This window comes from Pinus tabuliformis, chromosome 7 (assembly GCF_031772625.1).
Source record: "Pinus tabuliformis cultivar Carrire ecotype Pingquan chromosome 7, CPIR1, whole genome shotgun sequence".
Classification (NCBI taxonomy): Eukaryota; Viridiplantae; Streptophyta; class Pinopsida; order Pinales; family Pinaceae; genus Pinus; species Pinus tabuliformis.
In genome coordinates, this window is record NC_142293.1 from 1,632,601,968 (window position 1) to 1,632,615,663 (window position 13,696).

The 13,696-nt window shown below is 37.4% G+C and overlaps 1 protein-coding gene across 2 annotated transcripts; it reads left to right on the forward strand.

Moving 5' to 3' along the window:
• The first annotated feature begins 442 nt into the window (after positions 1-442).
• Positions 443-4,511, forward strand: LOC149254509 (bark storage protein A-like). Of its 2 annotated transcripts, none has more exons than XM_089457048.1 (6): positions 443-758; positions 1,469-1,536; positions 1,637-1,792; positions 3,090-3,287; positions 3,598-3,777; positions 3,910-4,511. In XM_089457048.1, the coding sequence occupies exons 1-6, from the start codon at positions 491-493 to the stop codon at positions 4,111-4,113; spliced, it is 1,074 nt and encodes a 357-aa protein (XP_089313174.1). In that variant the 5' UTR covers positions 443-490; the 3' UTR covers positions 4,114-4,511. The 2 variants fall into 2 exon arrangements, with proteins under 2 accessions (XP_089313174.1, XP_089313175.1); XM_089457049.1 differs by having other exon boundaries at positions 609-758; positions 1,440-1,536.
• Positions 4,512-13,696: the final 9,185 nt, after the last annotated feature.

Sequence of the window (13,696 nt, forward strand, 5' to 3'; positions counted from 1 at the left end):
TTTCATCAATAAAAAACAGAGAATATTACAATCTCACCCAAAATATTAATATCACTAAATTCCAAGGAAAAAATGACCTTCTTGCACCACGCCATTTGAATGGGACTGAAAATTTGATTGGCAGTAGACACGAGGATGATTGCTTTGGATTATTTAATTTGAAGATTGCGAAAAGTTGCTTTGAATTTAGTGAACTCTGTACTGGAAAAGTAATCCAAGTATCATTGACTGGATGATGTTGATGTCTGTGCACAGGCCAATCCTTCAAGATCTGCCACTCATATATTTTATCACGTGGCCACTTGCCTTCTGTCTGTGCACAGGCCAATCCTTCAAGATCTGCCACTCATATATTTTGTCACATGGCCACCTGCCTTCTTCACAACCTACTTCCAGCACATGATCAACTACCAATCCAAGTCTTTCACTTCTTTAATTAATTCATGGATGAACATCACTATGTATAGTATTGTAACAACTCGCTTCCGCTATGATGGATTGTTTGAGTGTGTACCAGTCCCATTTTCTTCAAATGGGATCCATCCATGGCCTTTGTTGGTTGTTGACACTGTTACTATTGTCAACGAATGCATCATTTGGGCTGCCCACAAACAGAGCCTCATTCAAAGCTGCCCAACAAATCAATGCCCAGGGACCTTACATTGGCCTGATCATGGCCGACCAATCAGAGGAAGAAGTACTTGTTTCTGCCAATATCTTCATACCTCATAATGAAACCCCATGGCTAGATTTCTCAGGTAGCCTCAACTCAATACAGTCTTTCTCCGGGATTTTTACATTTCAGAGTTTGTTTCGTTTTTCCTGGAATGATTTCATTCCAGGAAAGATATGGTTTTTAAAAGTCCAAAAGAAAGAGCGAGGTTGCTGGTATCAAGCCGGTTCATATAGTTATATTTACTTGAGAGTACTTAGAAAGTACAGACTCTAAGTTATTAGAACAATAATTATCAAGATATCAAAGCTTATTATGTCACTAATGAAAATTTGAATATGGGTGGAGGATAATAATCATTCTACCAGCCCACAAGAAATGACTTTAATTGTGTTTTGTATCCACTAAACTCTGATTTTAAATGACAAACAATAATCACCTTGCAACCCAGCATTATTACTAAATCTTGAAATATACACCTAACTGTGTTACTCTGTGGTTATTGTTTATCGCTTACCTTTAAAGCATAGGAAGTCATTAAATTACATGTGGTGAAATCCAGTTATATCTAGATTGAAAATTGCATATCTAAACTTAGGATATCCATTTGTGAAAACCAGTATTTAGGTCTGTTAGGTTTGCATCCATGTTAATCACCTTAATCAATATAACCAAATTCTGTTCTAAAGTCAATGCAATGGCACACAAACAGTTGATGGATCATCCCATCCACACCCAGATTGTAAAATGCACCTCAATTTTCCAGGGGTAATACTGATCAAAGGGCATTCTCAGGAAGGAGGTTCAACATTGGAAGTATCAATGGGAAGCAGATTATATATGTTAGATGTGGGGAGCGCAGGGTAATCAATTCTCTTTCTAGCTCAACGTGTTTCAATAAACTTATGAACAGTAAGGTTGTGGGCATTCTGTTTGAAATGATCTGAAGGAAATTTGATGCAGTTGAATGCAGGGGTTACCACTCAGATGCTGGTAGATATATTTGACATAGCTGGGGTTGTGCACTATGGAACTGCTGGGAATGCGAACGATTCTCTTTGTATTGGAGATGTTAGCATTCCCAAGTACTTTGCTTACACAGGCTCATGGAAGTGGACAGTATGTATGCCTTTTCTTTTTTCCTTTTCATGGAAGTGGGCAGTATGTATGTCGTATTTTTTATCTTTTTCCTGCTCTAAGAATAAATAGTGCTCAAGAAATGTTGACTTCTGTTGATCATATAATACCCATCAACAAATTAATTGTACTTTACCTACATTGTAGTGAAGATGATGTCATTTTCCTATCTTCATTTTCTTTATGTAATTGACTTTGAGTTGGGCCATAGGATAGAATGTAAGTTCATGTTTTTCTGACATCTTCAATGTCATTTACAAAAATTCCAATTATTTACAAATTAATATTCTAGATCACTTGCAAATTTTCAATAATCACAAACTAACTATTTAAAATTTCTATAATACCTAACTTGAATGGACTATCATACCTAATTTAATTAGAAAGTTCAATGGTCAAATTTCATTAATTCATCAACGCATGCATGTCTTTAATAGAAGATTGCTGTTATATTTAATGATCACAGTTAATATAGTTGATATAGTTGGACTATTTGTTCTTCTTTGAGCCGAGAGGCTCATTTTACAGCCCAGTGTGATGTGTAATGCTGTCCGTCCATCATCAAAGTTGAAAATTTGCTTATGTTGGCCGAAATAAAAATTTAAAAAATAAAAAATAAATAACTATACAAAATATTTAAGGGTTGAAGAAATTGGATCTCTCTCGGCTCATGTTTGATCCGTATTTAAGATGGATCTATGCTGGTTTTATCTGGGTTCAATTTCCACAAGTGATATGTTGGTCTATGCCCCATGGGATAGAGGTTCACTTCAATGTGCCTTGAGATACCTCAGCCCCTACTAAATCATAAGTTATTGGTATATCTGACTTGCACACTGTTGGATATACTCCTAGGTTACAGTGGTAGTCCGTAAAATTGATCTTGAACCTAGCCTAAATTACACCAATGTGTTACTAATTTCCATGTTTAAAAGAAGAAAAAATGAATGAGCGTTCATCACTTACATGGAGAGTAGACATTAAACCTTTATTAGTTCACCTCTGTGTGCCTTAAGGAGGTGTTAACTCAATGAAGGACCACATACAGTTTCTCTTTTGCACATGGTCATTACTCTCAAACTTATTGTAAGAACTAATGAGAACACACAATGTTTAAAAAAAACCAAAGAACATCACTTTTTTACACAATTGCTTATCCATTTTCCTAGATCCTAGAACTAATTCATGAACTTTTTAATGCTTTAATTCAAGCACTAAATGTTTTAAATCCCCCTGTAATATTATTCCTGTAAAAATGAAAGATGTTATTTGTGGGCAGAAATTTGGTGCCATTGAGGCAGAGCAATTTCAGCATATCCATTTCGGAGATTATAATGTCCCATTAGGCAGCCGAACAAATCTGTTGAGCAATGTGATCTTTGAGAAGGAAGATTTCTTCTCAGAAGAAAGTGAAATGAAAGAAATATTTTGGCTTGAAGCAACCGCGCAATGGTTCCATATTGCAGGAAAACTCAAGGTACTTCCCTTGCCAAGCCTTCTACTCCTATTTTATTTTTATCTGTACAGTCTACTGATTTATATCTTGATTTCCAGGCTGCCTCTCCATTCTTCAACTCTTGAAGATTGAAGCTACTAAGCAAATTTGTTGTCTGAACAACTTCATTAAAGATATCGATAGAGAGATTGATTTGTAATTATAGTACTGGAAAAGTTGCAGGGTTTTGGTCATACTATCCTTGTGTTTATGATTTTCTAAAGATGATGTTTATAACTCTGAATATGCAATTGCTTTTTTTGGGGAATAATAAGCATACTTTTAATTACAGGATCTAAGGCTGGAATCATGCATTAACACAACAATCTGCCTTCCTGAAATCCCCAAAGTAGTAGTTGGACTTAGAGCCTCTACTGCAGATATTTTTGTTGATAATGCGGCATACAGAGAGTTCTTATTTACTCGCTTTCAAGTGGCTTCTGTGGACGAAGAAAGCGCGGCGATAACAATGGTTGGTCATCTCTTTCCTTCTCCGCATCCATCGAGACAAAGTATTAGCAACAAAGAGACTATGTGCATCACTGTAATCTGTTGTTCACGCTATCTTAACCATCTGAGTTTATTAGGTTTTATATAATTGCAGGTCTGCCTGTCAAACAAGGTGCCAATAGTTGTGTTCCGTGGGTTATCCGATCTGGCAGGAGATGATAAGGGAAATCTTGCATCAATTTTCAGCTCTTTGGCTGCTAAAAATGCCCTTAGAGCTGCAGTTGCATTTCTCAGCATTCTGCAAAATGACACAGAAATTGAAGCAGTTCCAAATCTTATGCAATTTTCCAATATTTGATCAACATTTAGGATGTCATATGCAGCATATGATTTGAATTTGAGCCTGGAAGATAAGGGCTTACAACTAGGTGATTATTTTTCACCATATCTTGGGAGGTTAACAGGAGTACTCTGTAAATCATTTTCATGTAAAAGTCTCCAGAAATGAATCAGTATGCCTTCTGGTCATTATTTGGTCGAAAGAAAAAGCAGTGGTGATTCCAGTCCTGTAGGAGCAGAAGATTCTTGAATTGCAGCATGGTTCTCAATGGTGACAAATTGATATATTCTTAAGGGTCCTACAACTTGAACTGTGAAGATTTTGAAGTTGAGTACGTTTTAATCCTACTGCAAATATGTTATTCGTCCTGCTCTGGTAGAAATAAAATAAGATGTTTCCCCTTCTCTAATTTAAGAATATTTTATAATAATTGAATGTAGAGTTACAATTAAAATGAGATGTTTCACTTTCTCTTATTTAGAATATTTTTTAATAATGGTTCGAAGAGGTATTCGTATGGAAAGAGTAGTATAGAAGACATGTTGTAATGTCTTGTTATATTATGCTATTTAAACATTTTGACTGGTCAAATTACATTTAAAATAAAAATAAAATAAAATTTATTAATAATAATAATAATTGTTAAATTTTTCAAGAAATAATTTGTATAGATGTTTAACATTATGGGTAGACACTCCACTCATTATTATGACCTAGAAGATGATAAAAGTGAGTGCCTTTTTGTGAATCTAAGTGTTTTTATTTTAGTTTTTTATATCTTGAAAAAAGCTCCACAAAATTCTTAGTGGGTCAACCTTATCCGATTTAGAAAACTACCAAAACATAAAACCAAATTCCAATCTATATCCACTAGAAACAAAAAGACTAATAAAACTAGAAGACTTTTAAAACCAACAACCATCAAGGGTCTCAAGAGTGAACCGAAGCGGGGTTCTCTCGCACCCTGTGAGGATAGAGAGGATTGAACAAGTAGTGAACATGCATCTCCATGTGAGCTAGTCTTCCTTCCAGGCATTCCAGTTTCTCCATCATTCTCCTTTTTCCTCTCACCAGGATGGCCAGACTTTCTTGCATTCTCCACTCAAAAAATTATTAAATAAAATAATAAATAGTCAAAATATAAATTATGAAATAAATTAATAAGGGGATGAGGTTAGATTAATTATTAATTAAAACATTTTGACTTTGTAAATTACATAAAGATAAAAATAAGTAATTATAATTATTAATAGTTAAAACAATCTAGATCCATCTTAATTCAGGATCTATCAAGTGTCGATAGTGATCAAATGTCTTGAGGTACAAACATTTCCTCAAGTTATATTTTACCATTTATTATATATGAGAGATAAAATAAAATAAAACAAATAATTATATCTATAAATTAAATAAATTTAAATTTATTTAAAATTTAATATATCTATCCTTGATGGGGTGTGCATTAAAGTACAACGCGAGGGAGCCAAAAGGGCAGCTGGTATGGAGCAACCCCAAGCTTGTATCGATGGCAGGTTGGGCGCATGTTGAAGGCAAGTGGGATGCCACCCCAAGTGGCAGAGGTGAGTCAGAAGTCTCGAGAAGGTGGCAGAGTTTTATTTAAACCGACGATGGAGGGCCTTTACCTGTTTGTAGATGTTGTTTATGGGAGTGAGGTGCAAAGGGAGTGAGGTAGCTAAGTGTGCATAGGTGGTTTCCTTGTGCATGCCCGCTCTAGTTGACCAAATTAGAGTGCAACGCTGCGATGATGAGTGGAGTCTGGTTTCGAACGTTAAGGTTCAGGTCTGCGTGAGAATAGTCTGTGATCCGAGGGAAAGGGTCGACAATTGTGGTTTAGAGACAGTCGTCACTAAACTCTTCTTACAAGTCATTTTCCTGGTCAAGAAAGGTCTTGGGGTTCTAGGGTTCAAATTTTGGGTGGCGATTGTCACTGTATTTCTAGTTCTTGTTGTTGGGTCATAGTTTTCTTGGAGTGTCAAATCTCAACAACCTACAGTTGGTGTGGTGGTGTGGACACCCTACAACAGAGGGTGGGAATCTGGTGTTGTTGGAGAGGGAGAGCTAAATGAGTAGTGGTCTTGGTGTGCTCAGTCAATTGTGCTTTTGTGACAGATTGGCCAAAGGATACCCTATTTTGGAGGACGAGGCCTTTATGCATTTTGTGTGCTAGTTCGAGGGTGGAGAGGGGTACTGATAACGAGCTGGTACTAACTCGTCATCATGCAAAGGTAGAGGGGAAGGGTCAACGAGGAGTTGACCACCGTGGGTAGCTTGGGGACCGGGCAACGAGACCCGAGGAACGAGATGAGGAGGGTGGCATGATGGAGGAAGAGATCGCCCACACTTGCACCTCATCGCCTAGAATAGTGGAGCAACCCCCAACGTTGCAGTGAATTATTAAACAATTGTGTGGCACCCAAGAAAGCTTGGACATCCTTCGGGAGAAAAGGTACGAGGATAGGAATGAGGTAATTGCTTACATAAATGATTTGCAATTTTCTGAAGGGGAAATCTTGGACCGTCTAACTTATGTCCACCGCAACCAACATAGGTCCAATGAAGGCCTAGATGAAATAGAAGCCAAACTAGCTCATATTGATTTTCATGTCCATGAGGGGCATAGTCCATTGGTGGCCCATGGAAATGCTCAAATGCAGAACCCCCCAATGTAGTTGGATGAATGTTGGTAGTTTTTTTGTTCTGGACGTTTTTGGTCGTCAGTGCCAAATTGTCTTTTGGTTTTATGTAAAAAATATATTTTTGTTTCTAAATGTTGCACAACTCTCTCGCTCAAAAAATTTGGTAACAGTGAGGTCGGGAGAGCAAAGAAATTTCTGCTTGACAAATGTAATCCATTTTTGAGGAACTAATATAAGCACCTTGACTCGCAATTTTTTTTAATATGTCTAATTTATTAAATATATGAAAATATATGAAATTTCAATTTTAGTATGTAGGTCTTCAGATTCATAATTATGTTGATGTTGAGAGTTTTTTCTAGAATATTATGTAGTATCAGTAAGGTATTCGACATTTTAGGTGAACACTTCACCCATCTTCAAGGGCTGAAAGCTATGTTACTGATACAAAGACTGTTAGACCATAAATAAATAGGTAATGAATCTGGCCATTATGGGATGTAAGGGAAATATTGTGAATGTTATTGACAATTAAAAATAGTTTATTATTAATTAATGGGGAAGAAGTCAAAAAAAGAAATAAATTGTCGAATAATTAGATTAGGATTAAATTAAAACTAAAATATTTGATCAAGTATTAAAATAATCAATTAATAATTTTAATATTGATATCTTTGTTATTTGGTCCCATAGTATACCTAAACTCCAAGCGTTCCTCACATCTCAATCAAATTTCTCCCACATCCAATTCATAATGGAAATTGAGAGTAACCATTCCCTCCCCTTTCTTAATGTTCTTGTTTCTCGCCTCCCTGATGGCTCTCTTACCCACCAAGTTTACAATAAAAAAACTCATACCGACAAGTATCTCCATGCCACCTCTCACCATCATCCTTCACAAAAGTTTGTTTTTCTTAAAACCCTTGTCACTCTGGCTATTTGGATTTCTTACTCTCAATCATTTCCCATTGAAAAAACCCCTCTTACCAAAGCTCTCAAGGTTATTAATTGCACCACCTCTTATATTAAAAATGCTTTCCATTATGCCCTCCACCCTCACCCTAATCCTAAAAATTCGACCATCAATCCTCCCTCAGCCCAAGTCACCCTTCCCTATATTCATGGAATTACAAATCATATTTTTAAAATCCTTTCAAAAAGAAACATCAAAACCTTATTCAAACCTCAAACTACCCTTAGCCAACTCTTTTGATCTCCCAAAGACAAGAATGACCCTATGTTAGGCCCCAGAGTCTATGAGATCCCTTGTTCTTGTGGTATGTCTTATTTTAGACAAATTGGGAGATAATCCAAAGCTCAGACTTAAAGAACACATTGTTGACACCTTCCATAATTGAACCACTAAATTTTCCACTGTCGAACACTCCCACAAGACCCGTCATTTAATTCAATTTGACAATTCCAAGATCTTGGCCTCTACCCCTTTCCACTTAAAGTGTGTCATTAGGGAGGCTCTAGAAATCGAAAATCACCCTAGAAACTTTAATCGAGAAGATGGTTATAAATTGAGCTAATCTTGGAAGCCTACTATCCATTTTTTGTCTTCAAAACCTAACCTTGATGTCAGCAAAACCCACCCTCCTCTGATTTATTTCACGTGACCCTCTTCTTCTTGTCCCCCTGTTTTCAACCCTTTTTCCTAATCTAAATTAGCCTTTTTCTTATACATTAAATTTCCTTTTAATCTTATTTCAATCTAAGCCCCCTTTCCTTTTCTAATAATTTAATTTATTAATCATAATATCTCCATAATTTAATCAACCCTTATCTCTATCATAGATATTTCCACTTGACCTAGATTTCATTATTTTTTAGCAACATATTTTCTTTAATTCAATCTTAATTATATATCCTTACTTTATTAATATTAATCTTAGTTTCCCTGATGGGGGTGGGAAAATAGGTGGCTAATGGGCCTTGGGGATTTCCCCTTAGGGCACGTGACACGCATGCTCTAAGATAGCCAGGGATTAATGCAACAATATTTTGGTTGTCTGAACTCTCTAGACGCAGGTGTAGGTGATATAATGATGGGTAGGTTTAATGGAGAGGCTAACGAGACACGAACGATGAGTGTTAGGTGCAGGGTGGTGAGGGAGATCGTCAGAGGCGATGCGTACTTGCCTCGGAGTCAGTTCAGTTGGCAAAAGCGCAATGGAAACCCGTCATGCAATAGTTTGTTTTTGGTTCAACTCATAGGATTTCATTTAGGACCTTCGAATGAAATTGAGTGGAGTTTCAATTTTCTACTGTGGGTTTGGTTCAGAATTCGGGAGCACTAGCTTCAGCTTGTGGTGCGGTGACCCTTCTAACCTTTCCCCTTGTTCGTTGTAGGTAATCCTTTTGATTTGTCTTTGGTTTTCTAGTGTGTTTCTTGCTCTGGTTGCACTTGAATTTTGGGCAAAGTTTTGCTTCTATTTTGCTATGTGGAATTGGGCTCATGGTGGGGGTAGTGTGGGAGCTATTCAATTGTTGCGCTTGTTGGCAGTCTTCTATGTATGAAGTTCAGGGTTTATGTTGAGTGAATATTGGGTGGTGATAACTGTTCATGTTGGGAATCGGTTCTTTTTCTGTCCTTTGCACTTCTCTGTTCTCTTATGGCTTACTTATCCTCATCCTTGCTTAGTTATGGTTTTTGTCTTAAGGTTACATCTTTCTTTTTCTGGTCCTGGCTAGGCATTACATTGTTGGGTCTCTCGGCCTGGGGGAGTGGGGTGGTTGAGTGTCTTGGAGTTTGTCTCTTCCTTTGTGTGTGGTGCAACTGTCTAGGGGTTGGTATCAAGTGTCGTTTCCCCTGCTGAGTTTGGGTATTGTCTTTTCATTGGGTCTAGTGCCCAGAGGTGATGTTGAGTTCCTAGGTTCTCAATTTGGCCCTCAGTAATTCGCTCCGATGAGATAGTTAGGGCCCCCTCCGAGCTCTTATTTTGGAATTATATTGCACAAGTGGTCATGTCGCGCCATAGAGGTCGTCCTCATGCAGTGGAGGGTAGCACAACCTTGTAGGGCATTGGGCCAATAGCCATAGTTCATCCATGGAAGATTCGTCAAGTGTGGAACATGAGGGGGTAGTGGCTCATGCCCAAGGTCACTCCCTGGGACATGTGGACGCCTAGAAATCTTTGGAATCCATCATTGAGCAGCTACGAGGAATCCAGACCAACCTGGACATCCTCAGGGATCATAAATATGAGGACAGAAATGAACTGGTGGCCTACATGAACGACATCCAGTTCAGCCAAAATGAAATTCTAGAACAATTGGAAAACATTTGTCGGAGATAGTGTCATACCAATGACCGCCTTCGTGACCTGGAAGCTCGTATAGAACATATTGACTTTCACATGCATGAAAGAGTCGGAGTACTTGCTACACCTCTTGTGCTTCCTCCTCAGCCACCTCTATGATATGTTGCTTACAGTTTCTATGTTCAACTTGACTACTTTTTGGTTTATATGGCTAATCAGACTGTCATAAATAATGGTTAAATGGAAATATCTTCTACATACTCCCACTCCCCTCGCCAACAAATCCAGTCAGAGTGAGGCCAAGGGAGTCATAGAGACACATTTTGTACTATCTATTTTTATCAGAATATAATAGAAGACCTTTGACTAACAAAAAAAAATATCAATCTTAGTTTCCCGATGGGGGTGATAATGGATGGGACAATGGTTCAAGATTTGGAATTTAATCCCCTCCCATGTGATAATTAATAAGAAGAAGCGTGTCGGTAAATCCATTTTTTGCAAGTGAGATCATAAGGTTTTGAGAACGAGCCATGAGTATCTGTATTGTTTAGCTTATTTTGGGTCATGATTGTTGGTTTCAGGGAATGGGCTTTGAGACGTTAGTGGGAACTATCTTTCTTGGAGTGTGGGGTGGCTATCTATCACAACATCCCCTACCTTCCACTCTGAAAACACGAAGCTCATTAGTAATTCTAGTGCTAATGGTTTTAATTCCGTCAAAGAGGTGGTTTCGGGCATAATTATTTGGGACTCTGGTTCGTCATGGACAATTCAAGATGTGGATAAGCTTATGGAGTTGGGGTGCACTAGTCACAAAGTTGGAAGGGTTGTCTTCACATCTGCTTCTTTGGTTTCCTTTCTCACCATTATATGGGTAAAAGTTTTGTGCTTAATTTTACTTTATGTTCAAGAATTGTTCATTGGTGTGTCTGGTAGGGTCAATTTAGAGGTGCCTGACATGTTATTGGTGCTTGTTAGTGCAATTGATGGCAGAGGAAGAGGCCAAATTGCAGCTCCTGTTCTTCACACTTGTAGTATTTTATTTCTAGAGGGCATATGGGGTGGTGGGTCTGTAGCCTCCGGGATTTCATTTTCTTGTGTGGGGTCGGGGAGCCGCCTGAAGCTAAGGGGGGCCTGGAGGAGTTTGTGTCTCTAGTGATATTTTGTGTCTGGAGAAGGAGGTCATTGGTACTGTTCAAACATGTGAGAGGAAGGCGTTGGTTGTCTCATTTGTGGATATTATGGAGCTTCACATACAACATTTTGCTTTGTTATCTAGAGAGGTGTCACAGGTTCCTCCTGGTAGTTGGTTCATTAGGATGAAGACTCATTGTGGGAAGTGTGTGGTGGCTATCTAGACATATATGCAGCACCCATGAGGATTTTTTCATAGAGGGGTGGTCCTCAGGGCCAAGGTATAGCTCACTAAGTGGAACACCAAGACTATGGGGTGGAACAACAACTCACCAACTTGTCTGGGAGAGTAGACTTACCCCATCCCTTTGATTCTCTGGAAGTGCAGATTCATCAGGTTACCACACTACTAGAGTAGTTGGCTCGTGATTGGCATGATGATCGTCAAGGTTATTTCTTTTATGAACGACCTCCAACACAACTAGTGGAATATGATGTATAGGTTGGTCTCCCTTTGTTGATGTCAAAAGAGGATATAAGAGAGGTTGGACCGTCTTGAAGGAAATATGGCTCATGTGGAAGCTCATGTTCATGAAGCCTTTTGTCCTCCTCTGCCACTTCAATTGTCTAGATGACCATGCTCCGAGTAATTTAGCTGATCAAGGATGACTGTGGGTTGTATTTTAATTCTTGGTATTTTTTTGTTACTTTCAGCAATCAGCTTGTGGCCTTTAAGTTTCCTTTTGTTGTTGTCATTGTCTTTTTGCCATTACCTTCTGGTCAACAAGTCCAGTAAGAATGGGCGTGAAATTAATTTGCATCTAAGTTTCTCACGATGTATCTTTATAAAAACTTAATAGAAAATAAATTACTTGAAAAAAAAATATCAATCTTAGTTATTAACCATTTGTATTAATATTAATCTCAATACTTTTATTTTATTATATTATATGATTAGCGTGATCTATATTAAATAAAATACTTAAAAATATTCTTAATACTTTTATTTTATTTTATTATATGATTAGCTTGATCTATATTAAATAAAATATTTCAAAATATTATTATTTTATTGTCCTTTAACTAAATCTTCTAATTTTAATAATCTTCTAATTTACCTTAATTATTCTAATTTTACCTCTGCCTATTAATTATTACTTTATTGTTTTAATATTTATTATTGTTCACACTCTTAAAGATATAATTTTGGTAATTTCCAATCTTTTAGTTTTAGTTTTAATTTATTTTAATCTTATTCTAATTATTTGATTTAATTTAATTCTTATCTAATTATTTACTAATTAGCGCAAAAAATGAATACAAGTAAAAAATGAATACAATTAAGGAGTGTTAATATTAGAGAAATAATTTGTAATAGTCTTGGTGAAATATCTATGTAAAAATATATAAATACCATAGATGATGGGACATGTATTCCAAGTTGAATGGTGGGGAAACATCCTAATGGGTTTGATTCGGTTTATTATGGCTAAATAAATTGGCAAAGACAATGGCTAAGGCTTTGGAAAGGGAAACAATATTTTTGGCACATTTATTTATGAAAATAATGGAAATTAGGAGAAAAGGGAGGTGAAAGGTCACATGTTGCATGTGAGGAGGAAAATAAAGGAAAATAATGAAAAATTAAGAAAATAGAGGCCTCATTTATAAAAAGGCTTCTGAGGATCAGTTGGAAAACTCTTAATCAGTGTAAGCTCTTGGCTCAAGTTTTTGCTTATTTTATGCATGGGATCAAGAAAGGAAAAGAAGGTAAGAGGAAGGAAGGAGCAAGCAAGGAAGAGCAAGATCAAGCAGCTACAACATGATTCTTTGCAGGTATCGATTTGCATGTGTATTTTCCTTGCTAGATTTGGCATGCATAGTATTGCATGTGGTTCTTTTGTTGATATAGCATAGGTTTTTCCATATGTAACAGTGTTGTCAGCCTACCCTTGCCATTTTCGGATAACCATGGTGTGATGGGGTTCTCATGTTTTGGTTGAGCTAGATTTTTGGATGGATTTGAAGTCGAGTGGGTTGGATCTCCAAATAATAGAGCACATGGGCTAGTGGTCCCTGAACCAGACTGTGGATCATGGTAAATCCATTGGCCTAGTGACCCCTAAGCCAGACTATGGCTTGCGGTAAAGCCAAGATTATGTTGCCTCAGTGAGCTTAGGAATCCTTTCCAGTGAATGACAGGATATAAGGTAAAGCCAAGAGATGATTTGTTCTTTGTTGGGCCTAGTAATCCTGGGTTTGGGATATGTGGTAAAGTCTGGAGAGTGGGTCTCAGTTTAGGGCCTAGTGATTTGGGTGTGGATTGTGGTAAAACCTGACAAATTAGGAGAGAGGAAAATTCCTCACGGTGTAGGTGGAAAAATTTAGTGGCATCCATGCTTGTTTGGCCTAGTGATCGGGTGGAGATCACGATAAAGTCTGTTATGATGTGTTCATTATGTTGGTCTAGTGATCCGGGATGGATTACAGTAAAGCCTGGTTTCTATTGATGAGGGTGAGGTGGTTTAACCTCGATATGCC